Raw genomic sequence first — 17,607 nt, 5'->3', positions numbered from 1 at the left:
ACACCAAGATCAACACAGCCTGCAGTGAACATCCAAGAACCCTCCGCACTTTTCCCTTACATTTCGACAATGTTTCCTGAGGCGATCATTTACACATCGCCCGCTTTGTCCTACATATAGGTTTTGCCACATGAAACAGGCGAGCTGTACTATCGGCGTCCAATGAAACGCGAACAGCGGAGCACATGCCACAAGCATTAGTGGCGGTATAGTGCACGCCATCCGGTCATCACGGCTGAAAGCCGTGCACATCCGGTGTCGCAGCACTGCGCGATTCCCCTGTAGTGAAATATTTTAGGGGCGAAGCTCCTTATTAGCCCTGAGAAGTTGGGGTGGCGCCGCCTGGCGGGAGCCGTGGATGACGTCACGGCAAGGACTCTTCGATGCCCGCCGTGACGCGCCGGCATATCACGCGCTTGCTTCGTGCGCTGTTCCACTCTTTACGTTAACTTTTTGCCTGTCTCAAGCTTCAGATGAATGACGAAAACAGCATCGATAATGTTCCTTGTAAAACAACAAAAAGTTAGATGCATTTTTTCTTCACAGTCCCCAACGGTGCCCGCGCGCCGTCGTGCACATTTTGAAAGGGGTGATCAGGTTTGTTGTTGTATCGCGCTGCTAACTTCGGGGATGGGTCTGATTCCCGACCACAGCAGCCGCATTCCGACGGGTGTGAAAAGCAACATTCCTCTACTTAGATACAGGAGCACGTTAAAGAACTCGAGGCGGTCAAAATCTACAGCTGGAGGCTTTCCGAGTCGCACCTCAGGACCACATTAAAGTTCATTGTCTGTCTATTTGTCTGTCTGTGTCTCACAGTCATGTCGTGTTCTTGATACGCAAGATACCTTATTCACATTATTAGGTTGCGTTGTTCACGGGCGATTCCTTTAAAAAATATGATGGCTTCGCCTCCACAAGTGTTCTTTGCATCGGACGCATCCGCGATCGGCGGACAGCGTTCTTGCCGGTGTGCCAAGCCCCGCGCACGATTAGGAAAGCGCATGCAGTATTGAGCTTTGCAATATATCTCGAAAGCGGTCACCCGAAAATACTGCCGCAGTTGTTGTGTTTGTTTTTCTTGTGTACTCGCTCACTCATCATGTTGTTTAGTTTCACATTTTTCATGCAATAATTTTGGGGCTTCATTTCACAACATAAAAAAGTTGAGGTTAATTGCGGAAACTCCTCATTGCTGTCAGATTGTCTCTTCATGCAGCATCGTACCAACGGCGCCGTTACACTTGTATAAGTACTAGTTTAAATAGCCAGCTCATATTTTTTTTTTGCATTTGATATACCCCTCAGCATCATGAACCTTTATGTGGACATGACGTGCGAGACCGTTTATTGACTCATTAAGGCGAAGGACGTTCAATTAATACGTGGGCCACGTCAATGAGAGTGCCATCGAAACAGTTCAAAACGCTCATTTCGACTTTCAGGCGTTTGTTTTGCAGACGATTGTTATTAACATTACCGCTCGTGATTCAGCGGTTGATCATAGCAGCAGTTCATGCAAATCAGGGTATACGGCCACATAATCCCAGACGAGTGTTGAGAAGAAATGTTTACATAATCCAAGTATACTAACACCTCAGAATTTCCGAAACCATTGTGTGCGTGACACTATTATTTTGTTTAATTTCCCGGATGTATTAAGTGATTCTTTACGATAGACAGATTCATCTAAAGTATTCTGTAGCAGAAAGCGCAATTCTGTCAAATCACCTAGATAATCTGCAAAGGCAGACATAACTTGTACGATAAGCCGCAATGTAGTTAGTGAGTTGAAAACGTCCTAATTTAATTGGTAATCATCGGGACGCGTGTTCTAACCGTGGAGTCTACGCCAAGTTGTTATGAAATTAGAACCATTAGCGTAAATTATTTAGCACCGATGTCTTGGAGTACGCGGTGAAAACAACGAATGTCTTGCTCTCGTGCATCACCGTTTTCCCAGTGAATCTCCCGTTCGGACGGCAATTCGCCTATTATAAGCTCTATTATCCAAACTTTCCACAGCTTACTAAAATTTCGCTAGTAGTGTAATCTCCGTTGGGAGATTTGCGTCGCAAGAATGAGCAGTAACCACCACCGTATCGCGAAAGAGCGGGTACGCGGCGGGCGCAGAAAAAGACGATCCTCGGCCGCGGAGCAAGCGAGTCCTTGCCGTGACGTCACATCGCCGCGACTGCCGCGCCGCCAGTGTTCGTTCTCGGGGCTAATAGCATCACCTCGTCGGTCGTCGCTCCGTCCGGCGTTCCCCCGCCGTCGCGTCTCCCGTATCATTCAATAGATGGCGCTGTCCCATAGAGATGCATGCAAACTGCGGTTGGGTGATGATATACTAGATGGCGCTGTCCCATAGAGATGTGTGCAATATGGCGGTTGGGTAAATGCACGCTAGATGGAGTTATAGGTGCCGCTGCTCTCAGATTGGCTGCTGTGCCCGTTATCTCTCATTCTCCTTGATCGTCGCCGTACGTGGAGGAGTGCGCTTGCCGGATCGTGCTGCTTGGCGGACCATGGACGACGAGGAGCGCCGGGTGCCGAAGGCCGCTGCGTCTCGTGCTCGTCGGCAGGATCCCGAGGTGCGAGCTCGAGAGCGCACCTCGGGATCCTGCCGCCAAGCGAGCGCAGCAGTAATCAAAGTGGCGTATCGCTTTGATTAGTGGTGGGCTAAACCACTGAACATTTCATGGTGTAACCATGATTGCTTCAGGAGCTTCGCCCAAGCTCTTCATCATTCACCCGTGGATATGCTGTAATTTTTTGCTTCTGTTCTAGTTCTGATAATTGAAAGGAACAAATAAAAGATATAACCAACAAAAAACTGAGACAGCCAAAAGTGCCAGGCACGCCCACGCCGGCCGCCTTTATCACCATATCAGAACTAGAACAGAAGCGAAAAATCGCACCATAAAGGGAACGCACAGTGCTGCCAAACCGGATGTGCGCACCTGGCAGTGACTGGACGGCGCGCACTAAACCTTTGCTAATGCTTGGGCCACGCGCTCCGCTGTTCGCGTTTCAATTGACGCCGATAGTACACGACAGATTCTGCACAATCGATGAACTTCTCTTTATGTTTCTTCTTGCAACCTGTATTATGAGGCGAACTGGGGTTCGTCATTCTGCACAGTTTTTGAAGTTTATCAGGAGCAGAAAAGACCACTTTTACATTGGCCTTCTGCCCTATCTTTCTTAAACGATGTGACACGCCATGAATAAATGGCATGATAGCAAGCTTCGGCGGCCATTAACACCCTGCAAAGCATCAGCCAGTTTTGACGAACTCTTTTCTGCAGCAAGCGTCAGTTTGAGCAATACGGCAGATGAAAATAAGTCGGCATGCATTGCCGTTCCTTTCATCCGCCCCACGTTGATACGTACGCTCCACACGTGCACATGCACAGCGCGCTTATCCTTCAACATGCCCGCAGGTTGCGGGATCGAATCCCGGCCGTGGCGGCCGCATCTACGGTGGAGGCGAAAATGGTTGAGGCCCGTGTACTTAGGTTTAGGTCCACGTTAAAGAACCCCACGTGGTAAAAATTTCCGGAGCCCTCAACTACGGCGTCTCTCATAATCATATCGCGGTTTTGGGACGTTAAACCCCAACAACTATTATTGTTGTGTATCCTGAGGTTTGACGATACAATGCCTTCCCCATCCTCCACTTACATTACCTGAGCTCTCCCTCCTTTGTTGCTCGATCTATCCATGTGACTTTCCACATTTTGTCCCACCCGTCTCTGCTCTTTCATTCACTGTGAAATCACAGGGAAAGCTGCGGCAATGTTAGGAATTACGTCACTAAACGCTGTCTTGCTTGTGGATCGCTATCCAACGATGCTTAGTTTTTTTGTTTTTTGTTTTTTCACAGAGCAACATTATGTTAAGGGGATCATTTGTGTATAGCTGCAGTAGACTGCACGAAAATAGCGCGGCAACAGCATTAATGTCGCAACGACGGCATGTTTCATGGATACTTCAACGCAATTTGGAAGCGCGGAATGTCACGCACAATCTCAAGTCACTAACTCTGCCACGACTCTACCAAGAAAGGTTTACCCGTACAAAAAGCAATGCTGTGGGAGAGGGCTTATCAACGTGATTGCTATATGTGGTGAAAAGAAAGGGGCAAACAGTGCGTTATCACTTACATAAGAAACGTGGCTAGCCTGCTATCCACATAAAATAACGTGGAAGACCCCGTTCAAAATAAAAGCGATAATGCATTACGTTCGTGCATTATTGCCCTAAATAAATTTGCACGAGTTCGTTTTTACTTTTCAATTAAAATATTGATAAACGAAAGGACTCACGTGGCAATCAATTCGATGCGCGAGTTGGCGCTAAGCTTGGCAGTTTCTGACTGTCGACTCAATACGGTAGCTTGTCAACACAATCATAATAAAAAAGAGCGCGAGAACTAGAAGGACGACACAGATGAAACAAGACTAGCGCTGTCAACACAAATCACGTTGAGAGAAATTATTGAAGTGTTCCCCGGTATGGTATACCTCACAACCGCACTATGCTTTCGGTACCTAAATTCGTTGATAAAGCGCAACAACGCAGGAGTCTGGCGGATAGAGGCACTAAGACGACCACAGTGCCAGGGCTTCAAGAAGACATAGAAAATCTCGTCGTCTTAGTGAATTGCCCTTTCACAATACCTAAAGCACAACTCTTGCTGCGACAAGACGCGCTGTAAGCGAGAAAATGCGCGAAAAGAAAATGCTGGTAGTGGCGCCAGCTCAAGTTCCCGCACCAGCTCGCTGCGACGTCATAAATTTTGACGGCGTACACCAGGGTCTTCGTAACGTTTAATTGGTTAATATGAAGTACGTTGCTGACTGAGACGTCGAATGACTTAAGATGCAAATTTTCAACAATTGTTTTACCCAATATGGTTTACTTAGAAAGCCGCGACGTTCATGTGGACATATATTGACAAAAATGTGAAAATGATGCTTTGACCTTCATTTTTTTGTGCTAATAAACCTGTGATGGTGAAATGAAAGAAAGTGGCGATTTCAAATAAAAATTAGTGAATCAATTTTAGTTCATTTCTTGTGCCGCTTTTCTGTTTTCTGGTCTTGCAATATTTTTCTTTAACGCGTCTTTTCTGCTATCCTTCATTACGCTCACCCTCTTTTCCTGACGCACGGAAGCGAAGAAGTCCAAGAACCTTCTTTATATTTCCTACCACTTTTCCATTAGACATTCCTGCTCGCATTCCCAAGAGCGCGTATGATATAATTGTACCTCTTGCGTCAATGTTTGTTCGAGGCCGCAGACTACTATTGAGGCCGAAGCTAAATGTGTACATGCTGTAACAGGTGACGTTTTCCCTTGGTGTTGATCATGCTTTCTGGGCGCCTATGTATAACACAAAAGAGCTCGCAGTTACATCGGTAGACAGGTGTCCTGTTGAGAATAATGTGGCATCTGCGTAAAGAAGGCTCACGAGTGCAGTAGCCCGTCATTAGCGAAGAATTTGGGCTTTCGGCTTTGATGATAGAGTTTGAGGGCCAGTGATCCAACATGGTGTGGTGTCTTTCCTTCCTCTTGGTACAGTGTCCGAATGTCATTTGCGCTGAACAGACGCACGATGACCCTCCGTCCAGGCAGGTGCTGCGCCACAATTGGCCCATACCTTTGGTAAATGTCCCACGCAGCACGGCTACCATCGCGGATGTTGTACCTACCTGCAATGATAACGAACATGTAGCCACTTGGTATACATACCAGGCAGTCCAAACAGCGAGAACCTATGACCTAACATAGGATACCTCCACATAACTATGAGGTATAAAGCTATCTTTAAGTAATATGCATCCGAGGAAGCTATAGGGCAACAAACAAGCGCATAATAACAGAATCATTACATAGAAACAATGATACATTGTTTTTTGCAGCTGCTTCTTTTGCCTGACAAAAGCAGCTCTAGTGTTTGACTGCTTGTTGCAGCAGTGCTCGTTTACAGAGTGGTAGAAAGTCCCAGGCAACTCAATCGTGCAATGTAGAAGTGGCCACGTTAACTCCAATATGGTTGCTTGGGCGTGTTGGTACGACATAGCGGAAAGAAAGCGCAAAAGACGGACCACAAGAGAAAAGGAACCACAAACAGCAGCGCTGACTTACAAGAATTAATCGTCAACGCCACGCAATATATGCTAGCGCAGTGCAAAATGATGGATGGAAGGGACAATGATAAACAGATAAACAAAAGATAACATGAACAATCAGCATCATCACAGTAACCCATACACATTTTGCGTACAACCATCAGATGGATAATCAATTTCCTTTCCTGTCAAGGCAACTGAAGGCCTGCTCACGCACACACTGCCCAGCCTAGCCATTTCCAAATGCTCCACAATTTCTCGTGTCACCTGGTCTCGATGTTGCTCGACAACCGCACAATGTTGATACTCCGGAATGCAGCCACAGTCGCGGCAGTGAATACCAAGGTGGCTAGATACAAGGCGGCCCGGCAATAAGCTCAGTTTGGAATAGTGGAAGACGCAGAAAGTCGACATTTACGCGCAATAGTTTCCGAGGCTTACACGTGGCAAAAATCGTTAGCACAATTTCTTGAGAGTAAATAAAAGGTGGTAGCCATTGAGGATCCTTTCGTTGCCGAGAGTTCAGATGATGTTATTCGGTTCTTGAAAGGTAATCACTTTGCTATCTACCAGGTATGATCAGTGGATATGAAGGATCTTTATTATTCTTTACCACATAATCAGCTTCTTGGGTGCATCCGTGATTGCATTGACAGCTTTGGTGTACTTGTCTATGAGAACATGACAGGCATTTCTGTAGAGGGTATCATGGAACTGCTTGACATGTACCTTAGGTCAACTTTTGCAGCTTGGGATAGTCATATTTATTTATAAAGAATGCATTGGCTCCTGTTTGGCATCTGTTCTGAGTGATTTATTTTTGGCTAGTCTTGACCACACTATCCATGAACGCCTAAAAGGATTGACTGTTGTGCAAAAGTCTTCTGTTACGTTGACAATTTCCTTGTTTTGCTTGAAGTTGGTAGCTTGGCTGTGGATGCTTCTTTGAATAATATTTTAGGCGTTTTTCAGAGTGTCTGTCGCCGCTTGTTTTAACCCATGAAGTTCCTGATGGATTCGCTTCTTAGATTTAAGCTTAACCCTCTTTTCTAACCATATTTGTTGGGCATATGGACCTCGAGCTAGTAAGCCTTTGCTCTCTTTCGAGTCTGCTCACTCTAAAGTTGTAAAAAGGGCAATAGCGAGGCCTTACTTCTCGCACGCTCTGTGAAATTCCTGCTACCACAAGATTCAGGCCAGCTTTAATATGCAGGCTGAACGCCTCACCAACGCTGGATTCCCTTCTTACGTAATGACAGCCGTTGCTGAATGTCTGCTGAAGGAAATAAAAAAGAGCCCAGGGACGCTTGCTCAAACTCGTGGCAATAGACCAGACAAAAGAAATTTTGTTGTCATTCCTTACGTCCACGGTGTGGCCCATAACCTGAAGAGAATAGCCAGCAGATGCCAGGTTGATGTGGTATTCTCTGCCCCTGAGAAGTTGGCCAGCTTGTGCAGGGCTGTCAACCCTAATGTTCGGGAAAACCGCGCTTGCAGAACCAAGCATCGGAATAAGTTTGTTCCATGCACTGAAGGCGTGGTATATTCACTACCACTGTCTTGTGGCAAGCGGTACATCGGCCAAACTGGCCGGTGTCTCCATGAGCGTCTGAATGAACACGCTTACAGCATTTCTGTGAGTGTATCTGGCCACCTTGGTATTCACTGCCGCGACTGTGGCTGCATTCCTGAGTATCAGCATTGTGCGGTTGTCAGGCGACATCGGGACCATGTGACACGAGAAATTATGGAGGCTTTGGAAATGGCTAGGCTGGGCAGCGTGTGCGTGATAAGGCCTGCAATCGCCTTGACAGGAAAGGAAATTAATTATCTATCTGACGGTTGTACGCAAAATGTGCATGGGTTACTCTGATCATGCTGATAGCTTGTTCATGTTATCTTTTGTTTATCATTGTCCCTTCTTTCCATCGTTTTGCACTGCGCTAGAATATATTGCGTGGCGTTGACGATTAAAGAATTGTTGTAAGTCAGCGCTGCTGTTTGTGGTTCCTTTTCTCTTGTGCTCCATCTTTTGCGCTGTTTTCTTTCCGCCATGTTGACTCCTTCATATGATCACAAAGATTGTGTGAAGGAGTAAACATTACCGTAATTATACCTTTTAGTGCAAGCTGCTTTCAGAAGCGATGGAAATTGTTATCGAATGAGCATACTAGTGTATTGTTGCCAGAAGAAAGGAAAGAATCTATGTAAATTTTGCATTCCCGGGCACCCGTCTTACTAAGTTATGAATTGTGTTTAAAACAACAGAAAACTGAGCAAGTTTAAGAATTCACCACCAAAAAGGTAAGGTGTGCCGACACGGACACAAAAGTAGAAACAGTAAAACACAAACGCCGACTATTAGCTGGAAAGGCGCACTACGGCGGAAAAGATAGTGGACAAAACCTACCTGCGCATGATCAGGCACGTGGGCTCCTACGTGAAAGATAACTGTTTAAGTATGTCACTTCTTATTTATAATAATCGAAGACCTCTCAACAGCGGGAAGCCCTTTTGGAATATCAGCGCAGTGTCTGGCCGCCGAGTTACCCGGAAGAAAACTTAGTAATAGTTGAGAACTTTAACAAAGACCTTAGTAGACAATCGCAATTTCTCCGCGCGATGAAAGGCACGTGTGGTGTGCATCTTGAGAGCCCATCAGACGCTGTAACGACATCCCGGAAAACCTGCCTTAAAGCTAGATGGCAAAGAAAGGTGTGTGTTACGCATCCAACAACTTTACTGCCCGCAAGACTATGGTGGGTGTATTCATACCTAAGATTGTGCAGCGCTCAAGAAAAAAAAGACGACGGACGAAAGAAGTGCACATACCATGCGCTGGCACTAAACTGAATTTTTATTCAGAAACACATAGAAACATAAACTAGGAAAGCCATCAGACCATGTGACGGGTGCGACAAACGAAAAGAACATTTCTGGCTTTTGCCCTTTAACTAGACATGCGTACAACGACTTCCATGTGAAATTATCGCGCGTGCTGATCAAATACTCGTATTCCTTATCCCACAGGCTAATAGATGGCTGGCTCACGCACCTTTTATTCGCTTTTGTGATGTGGAAGGCCTCGATAATTTCTCGGGCGAGCTGTTTTTTGTGCGGGGAAAGTACCATCGTGTCCGTAAAATGAGGCGTATACCCGCATTCACGACAATGGTCAGCTAGGTGGGAAGACCCTGCTTCTGTTGATGATCGCTTATGGTCGCCCAATCGAACATTCCTTCCACTCTGCCCTGTGTATGATCTACCGCATGACAACGGGATGTGATACACGATTCCTACAGTAAGGTGACTTGTTGGGCGAGTTGGTTCATTCTTACGGTAGAATTTTTTTGCCATGAGTCACCTTAGCAAACAATAAACTCGATTAGTGGCAGGCGTTCAAGTAATCTACCTCTGTGGCATGCAACGTGATAGATGGCCTCGCTACGCATGTCTCGCCCGATCTGTTAATGAAGAAAGCCTCCTCAATTTCTCGCGCAACCTTCTCTTTTAATCTTGAGAGCATCTTCCATCTTCTCCCATCTCCCATCTTCTCCGTCACCGTCTCCGTCTCCCATCTTCTCTCGTCTTGGTATTTGCGCTATTCTACCGTACGATTCCTACGCCACAATCAACGAACGTAGACTTGTGTATAATACTGCATCCGTTTGTTGATTCTTTTGACACACTAGATTGTGTGTTCTTGTTCACACGGGTGCACATGCCGGGCAGTTTGTTTGGGGAGGAAAAGACGATGTCCGCTCCGTAGCGCTTAGCAATGTTTTTGAGGCCATGTGAAAGCTTGTGTGCGTAGGGTAAAATAACGCATCTTTTTTTGCTTGCGGCTGCTTTCAGTTCGCGCTGTCTCTTGCTGCACTGACTTTGTAGACTTGGTCAATTTTTCGCACGCCTTTGTGATTGCGACGTCCGGCAATCCTGCTCTGCTTAATCTATCCACTTGTTCGTCAAAACTATGGCGGAGACCGTGCGTGCATGTTCTTTCTAAGGCCGAGCGGATACAGGAGAGCGCTATCCACTGTTTGATAAGCTTAGAATGACTGAAGCTGAAATCAAGGAAAGGTTTTATAGTTCTTGGCAAGTACCGCCAACACACGTCATTGGGCTGAAATTCTATTTTCAGGTTTAGAAACTGGATAGCGTTTTCTTTCATCAGTTCAACAGTCAATCAAAGCCCGAGAACGCATTCCTTGAACAAATTGAGAAGATCTATGCTGTGTCTCGTGTGATCTTGTCTATTAAAGAAGACCGAAAAATTGTCAACATACCGGTACACATGACATGCCATAGCTGCTAAGCGCTCTGGGGCGACTATGGACCCTATACAAACGCCACTTCTTGTACGTACAGGCTACCCTCATGTTGAACAAAGGTAGATTTAAGGTAAACGGAGAAGAGTTCTAGACACGTCTCTGCTGAAATTGTACATCTCTCATAAAATGCATACTCATCATTGAAGAAACAAGTGTACATTTTAACGCTCTTCATACGTTCATCGTGTGCAAGCGAGTAAAAGAGGTCTTCAACGTCAACGCTGATGGCTTGGCAGTTCCCTGGGTTATGTAAGCGTAAGAAATGTCATTACTAAGGAACTTGTTACTCGATAGGGGTCATCGATGTGCAAGGAGGCTAGCTGCGCCTGGAGGAAGCCTGACACATGTTGCCACGTAGCATTTTCAGTAACGATCGCCCTGAAAGAAATTTCTGGCTTGTGGGTTTTTGGTGCAAATTAGGCTTGCAGGTGTTAGCTCCCAAGCGCGTTAACACGCCAAATCACTTTCGACATTTTTTCTGTGGAAGGCACAGCATTTTCGATGGAGGCTAAAATGTTTGAGGCTCGTGTACTTACATTTAGGTACACGTTAAAACCCCAGGTGGTCGAAATTTCCGGAGCCCTCAACTACCGCGTCTGTCATAATCATATCGTGGTTTTGGGACGTTAAACGCCAGACGTTATATGTGGAAGGCACAAAGTTCTTTCCAATGGATTGTTCCGTTTTACGCTTGTACAAAGCCTCTGAAAATATCACAATGAAACCTTCCTTATCTGCCATCGTCAATCTTATAGTCCTTCGTTTACGAGAAATCTGACAACAGGGGGCAGATTTACTGACGTGTCGTGCCGTTAGTTCGCTTTACGACGTCACACACTCGATCACCCAGCGAGTTCGAAGGTCCTCGGCACTCTTTCTGAAACGCCTCGCGAGTGAAGCACTTAGTCCACGGGAGAAAGCCGTGGCTCCGTGGCGAACTTGGGACCTTTCTCAAGAACGCTTGTGCAGGATTTCATGCGTCGTCCCTTTTTGCGAGCTTTGCACCGTCTTAAGTATGAACCCTACCAACTAGCTCAGTTTTCCATTCTATGGTGGGTGCGCTCGATGACCGAGCGGATGCACGCCGGATCAAGAGATCATGCGTCTACGAGACTCTTGTAGAGTTACGCAAGACCATAGTATCTTCAAAGCACTCTACGGGCAGTGCACAAGTGTGTAGAATCCACTCACTTGTGCGGCGTCCACGTTAAAGTAGTAGAGCGTTATTTGATTTATAACACGATTTGTGCCGGGGTCCACCACGGCTCCACTGTCGTATTTCCGTCACGGATATGACATTGCAAAGTATAAATACTAACAGATGGCAAAGAAAACAAGCTACAAGAAAAAGGTCCGTCACCGGGAGTCGAAATTACGACCCCTCGCTCCGCAGCGCGCGGCGCGACACGATTAGGCCACAGACGACACGTCCTTCGTCATGCTATAACGGCGAGCTACTTATACACACCATTTGCTGGTGGCGATATTCAGAGATCGGTCGTACATAAGTGTGTTTTCGTTATCACTTGCGAGATGGCGCGAAGGGCTGAAGAGCGTGCATTAAAGGTCGTCCCCCACGCGTTGCGATAGCGCGCGCCTCTACAGGGCGTAGTCGCTCGTGTGCGCTCTTATTTCGTGATGGCGGCGGTTTGTACTTCTCCTGCTCTCACCGCAAGTTGCGTTGAGAGCACGAAGGCCACTTCGCTCACTGCAGCGGCCACTTTTGCCAAAGGAGGGCGCTGCTCACACAGAAATAAGGTACAGCTGCGACACTTAGTTCGCGGTCATCCTGTGTATGTTCTTCAACCTTGTTGTGGTCGGCGGTATGAAGTCGAAGTTTAACAAGATTCTATTCAGCCCCGCATCGGGCGTCCTGTCGGATCAGGTGAAAGGGTGCCCAAGAGCGCGACATCATCGCACGCGTGTATAGCAGAGGGTGGGGAGAAAGTGCAGGTATGATTGAGGTGAGCGTCCCTGGACGGAGGAAAGAGGGAGACAAGCAAGCGCGTGTCCCAGGAGGAAGGAAAGTTTGTGTGAGCGCCTCTAGTCATCCCAGCCTGTAGCGTAGAGGCCATTGCTCCGGCACGCATGCTCTGCATTGCAGGTACTCTGCAGCATTTCGCAACGATGAGCGAGCTCAAATGTGACTGAGGTCCACCTATAAAATGTTAACACCGCATAGAAGTTTAGAAAGGGGCGGGGCAAATAGACGGAGCGCTGACTTCCAACTAGTTTTATTTCGATAAGATGTGCATATATACAAGACAAGGGAGAGGGTGCGAGAAGCGAAAAGAAAAGGTGCTCGCATCAATGCCACGTTTCCACTTCGAGCGTACAACCCCTTATGCCCTAAAGCCCAGCTAAGTAATCAAATTCTTGATGTGAAAGCGCAATAGAGGGCGCGCAAACACGCTTTTCACCCAGCCTATTTATCAACTCAGTTTCGATAACTTCGCGAGTTAGGTGAACCCTATGCCTCGCCACTACTCTGCTCTGATTGAAACGTGTGCACCCACAGTCACGACAATGAGTGTCGGTGCGCCCCTGAACTCTCTTAAGTACATTATTGTGAGGCTGGCTCAACCGGTCATTTAGGCATCTGCGCGTTTGATGAATATAACTTCTTCCACACGTCAGTGGAAATGAATAATCAACCCCCACTGCGCAGGAGATGAAACGTGTCCTGGGCTTCGCGGGACACGTAGGAATACGTGAGGGCTGAGCGTTCACCATTTGGCACAACTTCTGAAGCTTTTCGCCGAGAAGCCACCTGCAAGTTGGCGCGCTCTCCTATCTTCTTCAGCATATGGGACACATTGTGTACATATGGCAACACAACAAGGCGCTTCTTTGCTCTTTGCTATCGTCTTCTTCCCGATTCTGGTTCAGCAGCCTTTCGGTGACAACAGACAGCAGTTGCTTAGGGTACCCAGTGTTTTCGAGCCGGCCTACTTGCGCGTCAAAACTGCGCTGCAAGGCGGCAGAGCAGGACTTTTAGATGCGAAGGCATCTCTTGCTGGGGGGTATGTCCCGCGGCATGGTAGTCCGCACTCACACTACGTATGCGCAACTCTCCTCCTTCCCTCTCTCCAACAGCTGCGCGTTACTCTCTCCACTTCTCTACCAGCACCTGCTTGCGCTTCTCCTGCGTTGTCGCTTTTGCTCTCGCGGCACATGCGCTACTCTCCTCCTCTAGTCTCCTCTCCTTCATGTAGTAAAGTGCTGCGCGCGTTCAGTTCAGTCCAGCGCTTGCTTCGGTTGACTCCTCTGAAATGCGGGCTCGACATGCCGAAATTCTCTCCTGCGCAGCTCCGCGATGAGCGCCAGCGCATGCGCGTCCCCTCCCCCTTTCTCTCCTCTCCTACGCTGCTCCCCTCTCGCGCGCCTGTCGACCGCGTTCCCCGCTCACCCTCTGTCGGTTGACTCCTCTGAAATGCGGGCTCCACATGCCGTAATTCTCTCCTGCGCAGCTCCGCGATGAGCGCCAGCGCATGCGCGTCCCCTCCCCCTTTCTATCCTCTCCTACGCTGCTCCCCTCTCGCGCGCCTGTCGACCGCGTTCCCCGCTCACCCTCTGTCGGTTGACTCCTCTGAAATGCGGGCTCGACATGCCGAAATTCTCTCCTGCGCAACGCCGCGATGAGCGCCAGCGCATGCGCGTCCCCTCCCCCTCTCTCTCCTCTCCTACGCTGCTTCCCTCTCGCACGCCTGTCGACCGCGTTCCCCGCTCGCCCTGTGAGAATTAACAGCCAGGCATGAAAGAAGACACGACGCACGTAGTGTTCTTCGCGTTCCACGACGCGAGCTCGGTAGCATGCCCAACGAACGCCAACGGAACGCGATCGTGCAAGTGCTCCGGCCTCGCATCGCCTCATGGTCCCCTTTAGCGGGAGATGGTGTAATTTTTTCAGAGAACTAGCCGGGCATAACTTAGCAATACTGCGCTTGAATTGTTTCGAATGCGCCGAGCTGTAAGGCAAAAGTGGTTTACCATTGCCTTACCGACACATCCAGCATAGGTGAGATGAATAACAGGAAAGTTCCAAGTCAAGAAACCTGAGTGCATTGTTTACAGGGAACTCACATGTCAGCTGCGGCGGTTGCAGGTAGCTCTTGATAGAGGCTACAATGCCGTGCCCTATGTGAAGAAAATTTTCTTCTGCACACTCAACAAGAACTAAGAAATCATCTACACATCGACACACTTTAACAACAACGGATTCATCTAGCCGGGTGGCTATGATGCGGTCGTGATGTGCAAAATAATTATCGCTGAGGATTGGCGCCAAACATGATCCAATGCAAATTCAACTCTTTTAGATAACGTTATGATCATTACACGTGACAAAAGTCTATTTCATGTAGAAGTTCAACCGCTATAATATTCTGCTATTGTCGATTCCTCAGCAAGTGTGAAACGCCCACGACCCCAAAGTGTCAATGCATTCTTCAACATCTAAAAGCAGTTTGTCATGTGGTAGCGAGTAGTACAGTTCTTTAATGCCAACTGATAAGGCCTGTAGCTGTCTATTATTAGTTGTTAAACATTAAGGGACTCTCTGGGAATTTTTTTACTAAAAAAGGAACGTCGATGGTTAGCAGGCGTTCGTCCATGTTACTTCTAGTGTTCGTCTCGCTTGCGTCTTATTCCTTCCGTTAAACATGCACCAACTAGCCCACCAAAAAGTTTTACATGGTTAGCAGGTTGAGCTCTTCCTGTAAAAACAAGTCGGTGGGGAGATATATTTGTTTCTTGAATTTTGACAAAAATCTTTCACCGAAAGGGCGAGGCAGTGAATGCGATAGCAACATGTCGCAATGGTATACGAACTAAGGCTAGCAGCTAACTCTTTTTGACCCAATCTCGCGTAACTCTACAAAACACTGGTGTATAGGAATACGGCCGCTACCGGGAGAGAAGCGGTTTTCGTGCAGTTTGTCGTATGAGTAGTCAAGAACGAAGCGTTGAGATCACAGCGCGCAGAAGGGCATACAGGCCGTTTGCTGACGTCTGCCGAGATAGCGAGCGCGCCAGGGCTCACGACCGCGCCCTTAAAGTCAAAGTTCACAGGTGCTGCTCAAGCCACGCAGTACCCCGTACACCGGCGTCCCTTCATGCTTCTTCGAGCGGCGAGGCGCTTCTTTTCTTGAGGAGGGGCAATCGACGGCAGGCGTCGCAGTGCTCGCACTGATGATGATGTTATCGCATGCGCCCTCCGTGCGACGGAGATGGCCAGTTTGTTTCATCTCTGCTTCAGCCTTGTTCCTCACCAGCGCTCGCGAGCTTTTACTCGCGACTACAGCATACGATGCGCGGAGCAATGTTATCGATTTGGACTTTATACGGAACATGACGGTGAAGGTCACAATATGTCCAGAGTTTCCACGTAATGTTTACCGCAATCAATACACAAGAACCGTGGAAGCGTGCTCGCCCCTTTTTTCTGCAGAGCTGCATCGTCTTTGCTGTAAAAAGTTCATCCGTTGGAAGAATCAAATAATCGGGCGCCTTTTCCAATGGTTTTGTTCTCGCTTTCACTGCCCTTCCTACAGGCGATATCTCCTCGCCACATTCATATTTCTTCATAAAGCGCGCGTGCGATGTCGGCACTTAGCGTTGAGCCTATCAGGATTTCGCGCTGTCGGCTGCACCCTGTTATCTCCGCTTGCGCATTCGGAAATGCACAAAATGGAGCGAAATCAGTTATTCGCGCTCGATAGTGATGCGAGACAAGGAAGAAGGGGTGGGTGACTGCATGAAAAATCAGGGTGGAAGACAATTCAGAACTGATATTTCGCGCATATGGACCAATCGAGAGTATGTGCCCTAATGATGTCATGCTAACCACCGTTATGGCGTCACGAAGTGTGTCAAAAAGACGAGAAACGCCAAAAGAGAATAAGGCGCTCATTTTTTGTATTTCTAGAGGCTGTTTCGGGGCTCTGTAAAAAACACGGCGTGCAAACACGGACACAAGAGAGTAGTCAAGAAACCACAAAAGCCGCTCACAAATGAAAAATCGTACAGCGGCGGAAAAGAAGGTAGTCACAAATAGTTATCTGCGCATTCCCAGGCAAGAGGCGATACCGATATAAGTTGCACCTTCCTTAAAACTGCCTGGGCACTTTTGTCCTTCTGAGCAGTCCGCGGCAGACTTCCTCACAATGCCTTTGAAGTACGGCTACATCAACATTTCTATAAAAGAGATAAAACTTATGCGGAACTCACCGATCAGAGGCAAGTACATCCATGCACTTCCAATGAACGACAGCGACGGAATCTTCGGTATTTCTGAGAACGGCATCGGTGAATTCTGAGTGCATGTGGCATGACGCAGTCTCTGTACGGACTCTAAATAGCGAAGTCTTAGAAGCGCTCCAGAACGTATATTTAGAGAGCGCTGCATCTATTAGCGCTCCTCTGCGACGCGGCAGGCGCTCTGAACAAGAATTCAGCGTTGCCAGGTGTCGCTTACTGGCGTGCTTGCTTTCTCTGCGCCGTGTCACCTACGAGTTCGCGGTTATATTGTGACGTCTGTTTAAGTGCAGGTTGTATACCTGTGGCCAAAAATGGCAGCTCTTCTTTGCGCATTTAATACTGATGCTTCGTAAGCCATCTGTCCCTTTTTTTATTTTTTTTATATCTGAAGGTATTAAAAACGTCTCGTTAAAATTTACAGCGCATGACAGTGCATGTACCTTTTTTGGTAACAGTATCACATGTGTTCCTCTTCAGTTTTCATGCCTATGAAAAAAGGAGAAAAACTACTCGCCAGAATGAATAGCGCATGACAGTGCATCAAACTTTTTTTTTTGCGGTTTTCGTAATACAAAGGTATACGTCCTAATAAATATACAGGTATAAAAAGCAGTGCATCGGACAAGCTGACCGACGTTTTGACAGGTCATTGTCAAATGTAATGTACCTTAGCGTGTTAGCCTTCAAATGCTTAGTTGTTGACGTCACGTCACGTGGTGTCTCTGTGGGTATTAGTTATAAGAAAAATAAGAAAGTGGAACAAAATGAGTATTACCATTTCCCATCAATCAGCATCACCGTGGGTGAACAGCGCAATAAAAAACGAAAAAAAAAACATGGTTGGGTCCAACGTCATAGGAGTCGGTATAACACGAAAG

At 47.4% G+C, this 17,607-nt stretch overlaps 1 protein-coding gene across 1 annotated transcript in view; it reads right to left on the bottom strand.

Moving 5' to 3' along the window:
- The window catches only part of LOC119402470 (probable cytochrome P450 301a1, mitochondrial), a 274,119-nt gene extending 257,227 nt beyond the window's left edge, over positions 1-16,892 (bottom strand). The window contains exons 1-2 of the mRNA XM_037669626.1: positions 16,700-16,892; positions 5,480-5,720 (exon numbers count right to left, since the gene is read on the bottom strand). Coding sequence (XP_037525554.1) covers positions 5,480-5,720; positions 16,700-16,877 — 419 coding nt within the window. The 5' untranslated portion in view covers positions 16,878-16,892. The remainder of the gene's footprint in view (positions 1-5,479; positions 5,721-16,699) is intronic.
- Between the last annotated feature and the right edge of the window lie 715 nt (positions 16,893-17,607).

The sequence above is a fragment of the Rhipicephalus sanguineus genome, chromosome 8 (genome assembly GCF_013339695.2).
Source record: "Rhipicephalus sanguineus isolate Rsan-2018 chromosome 8, BIME_Rsan_1.4, whole genome shotgun sequence".
Taxonomy (NCBI): domain Eukaryota; kingdom Metazoa; phylum Arthropoda; class Arachnida; order Ixodida; family Ixodidae; genus Rhipicephalus; species Rhipicephalus sanguineus.
The sequence above is the reverse complement of the archived record's forward strand: the minus strand, read 5'-3'. Positions and strand labels throughout refer to the sequence as shown.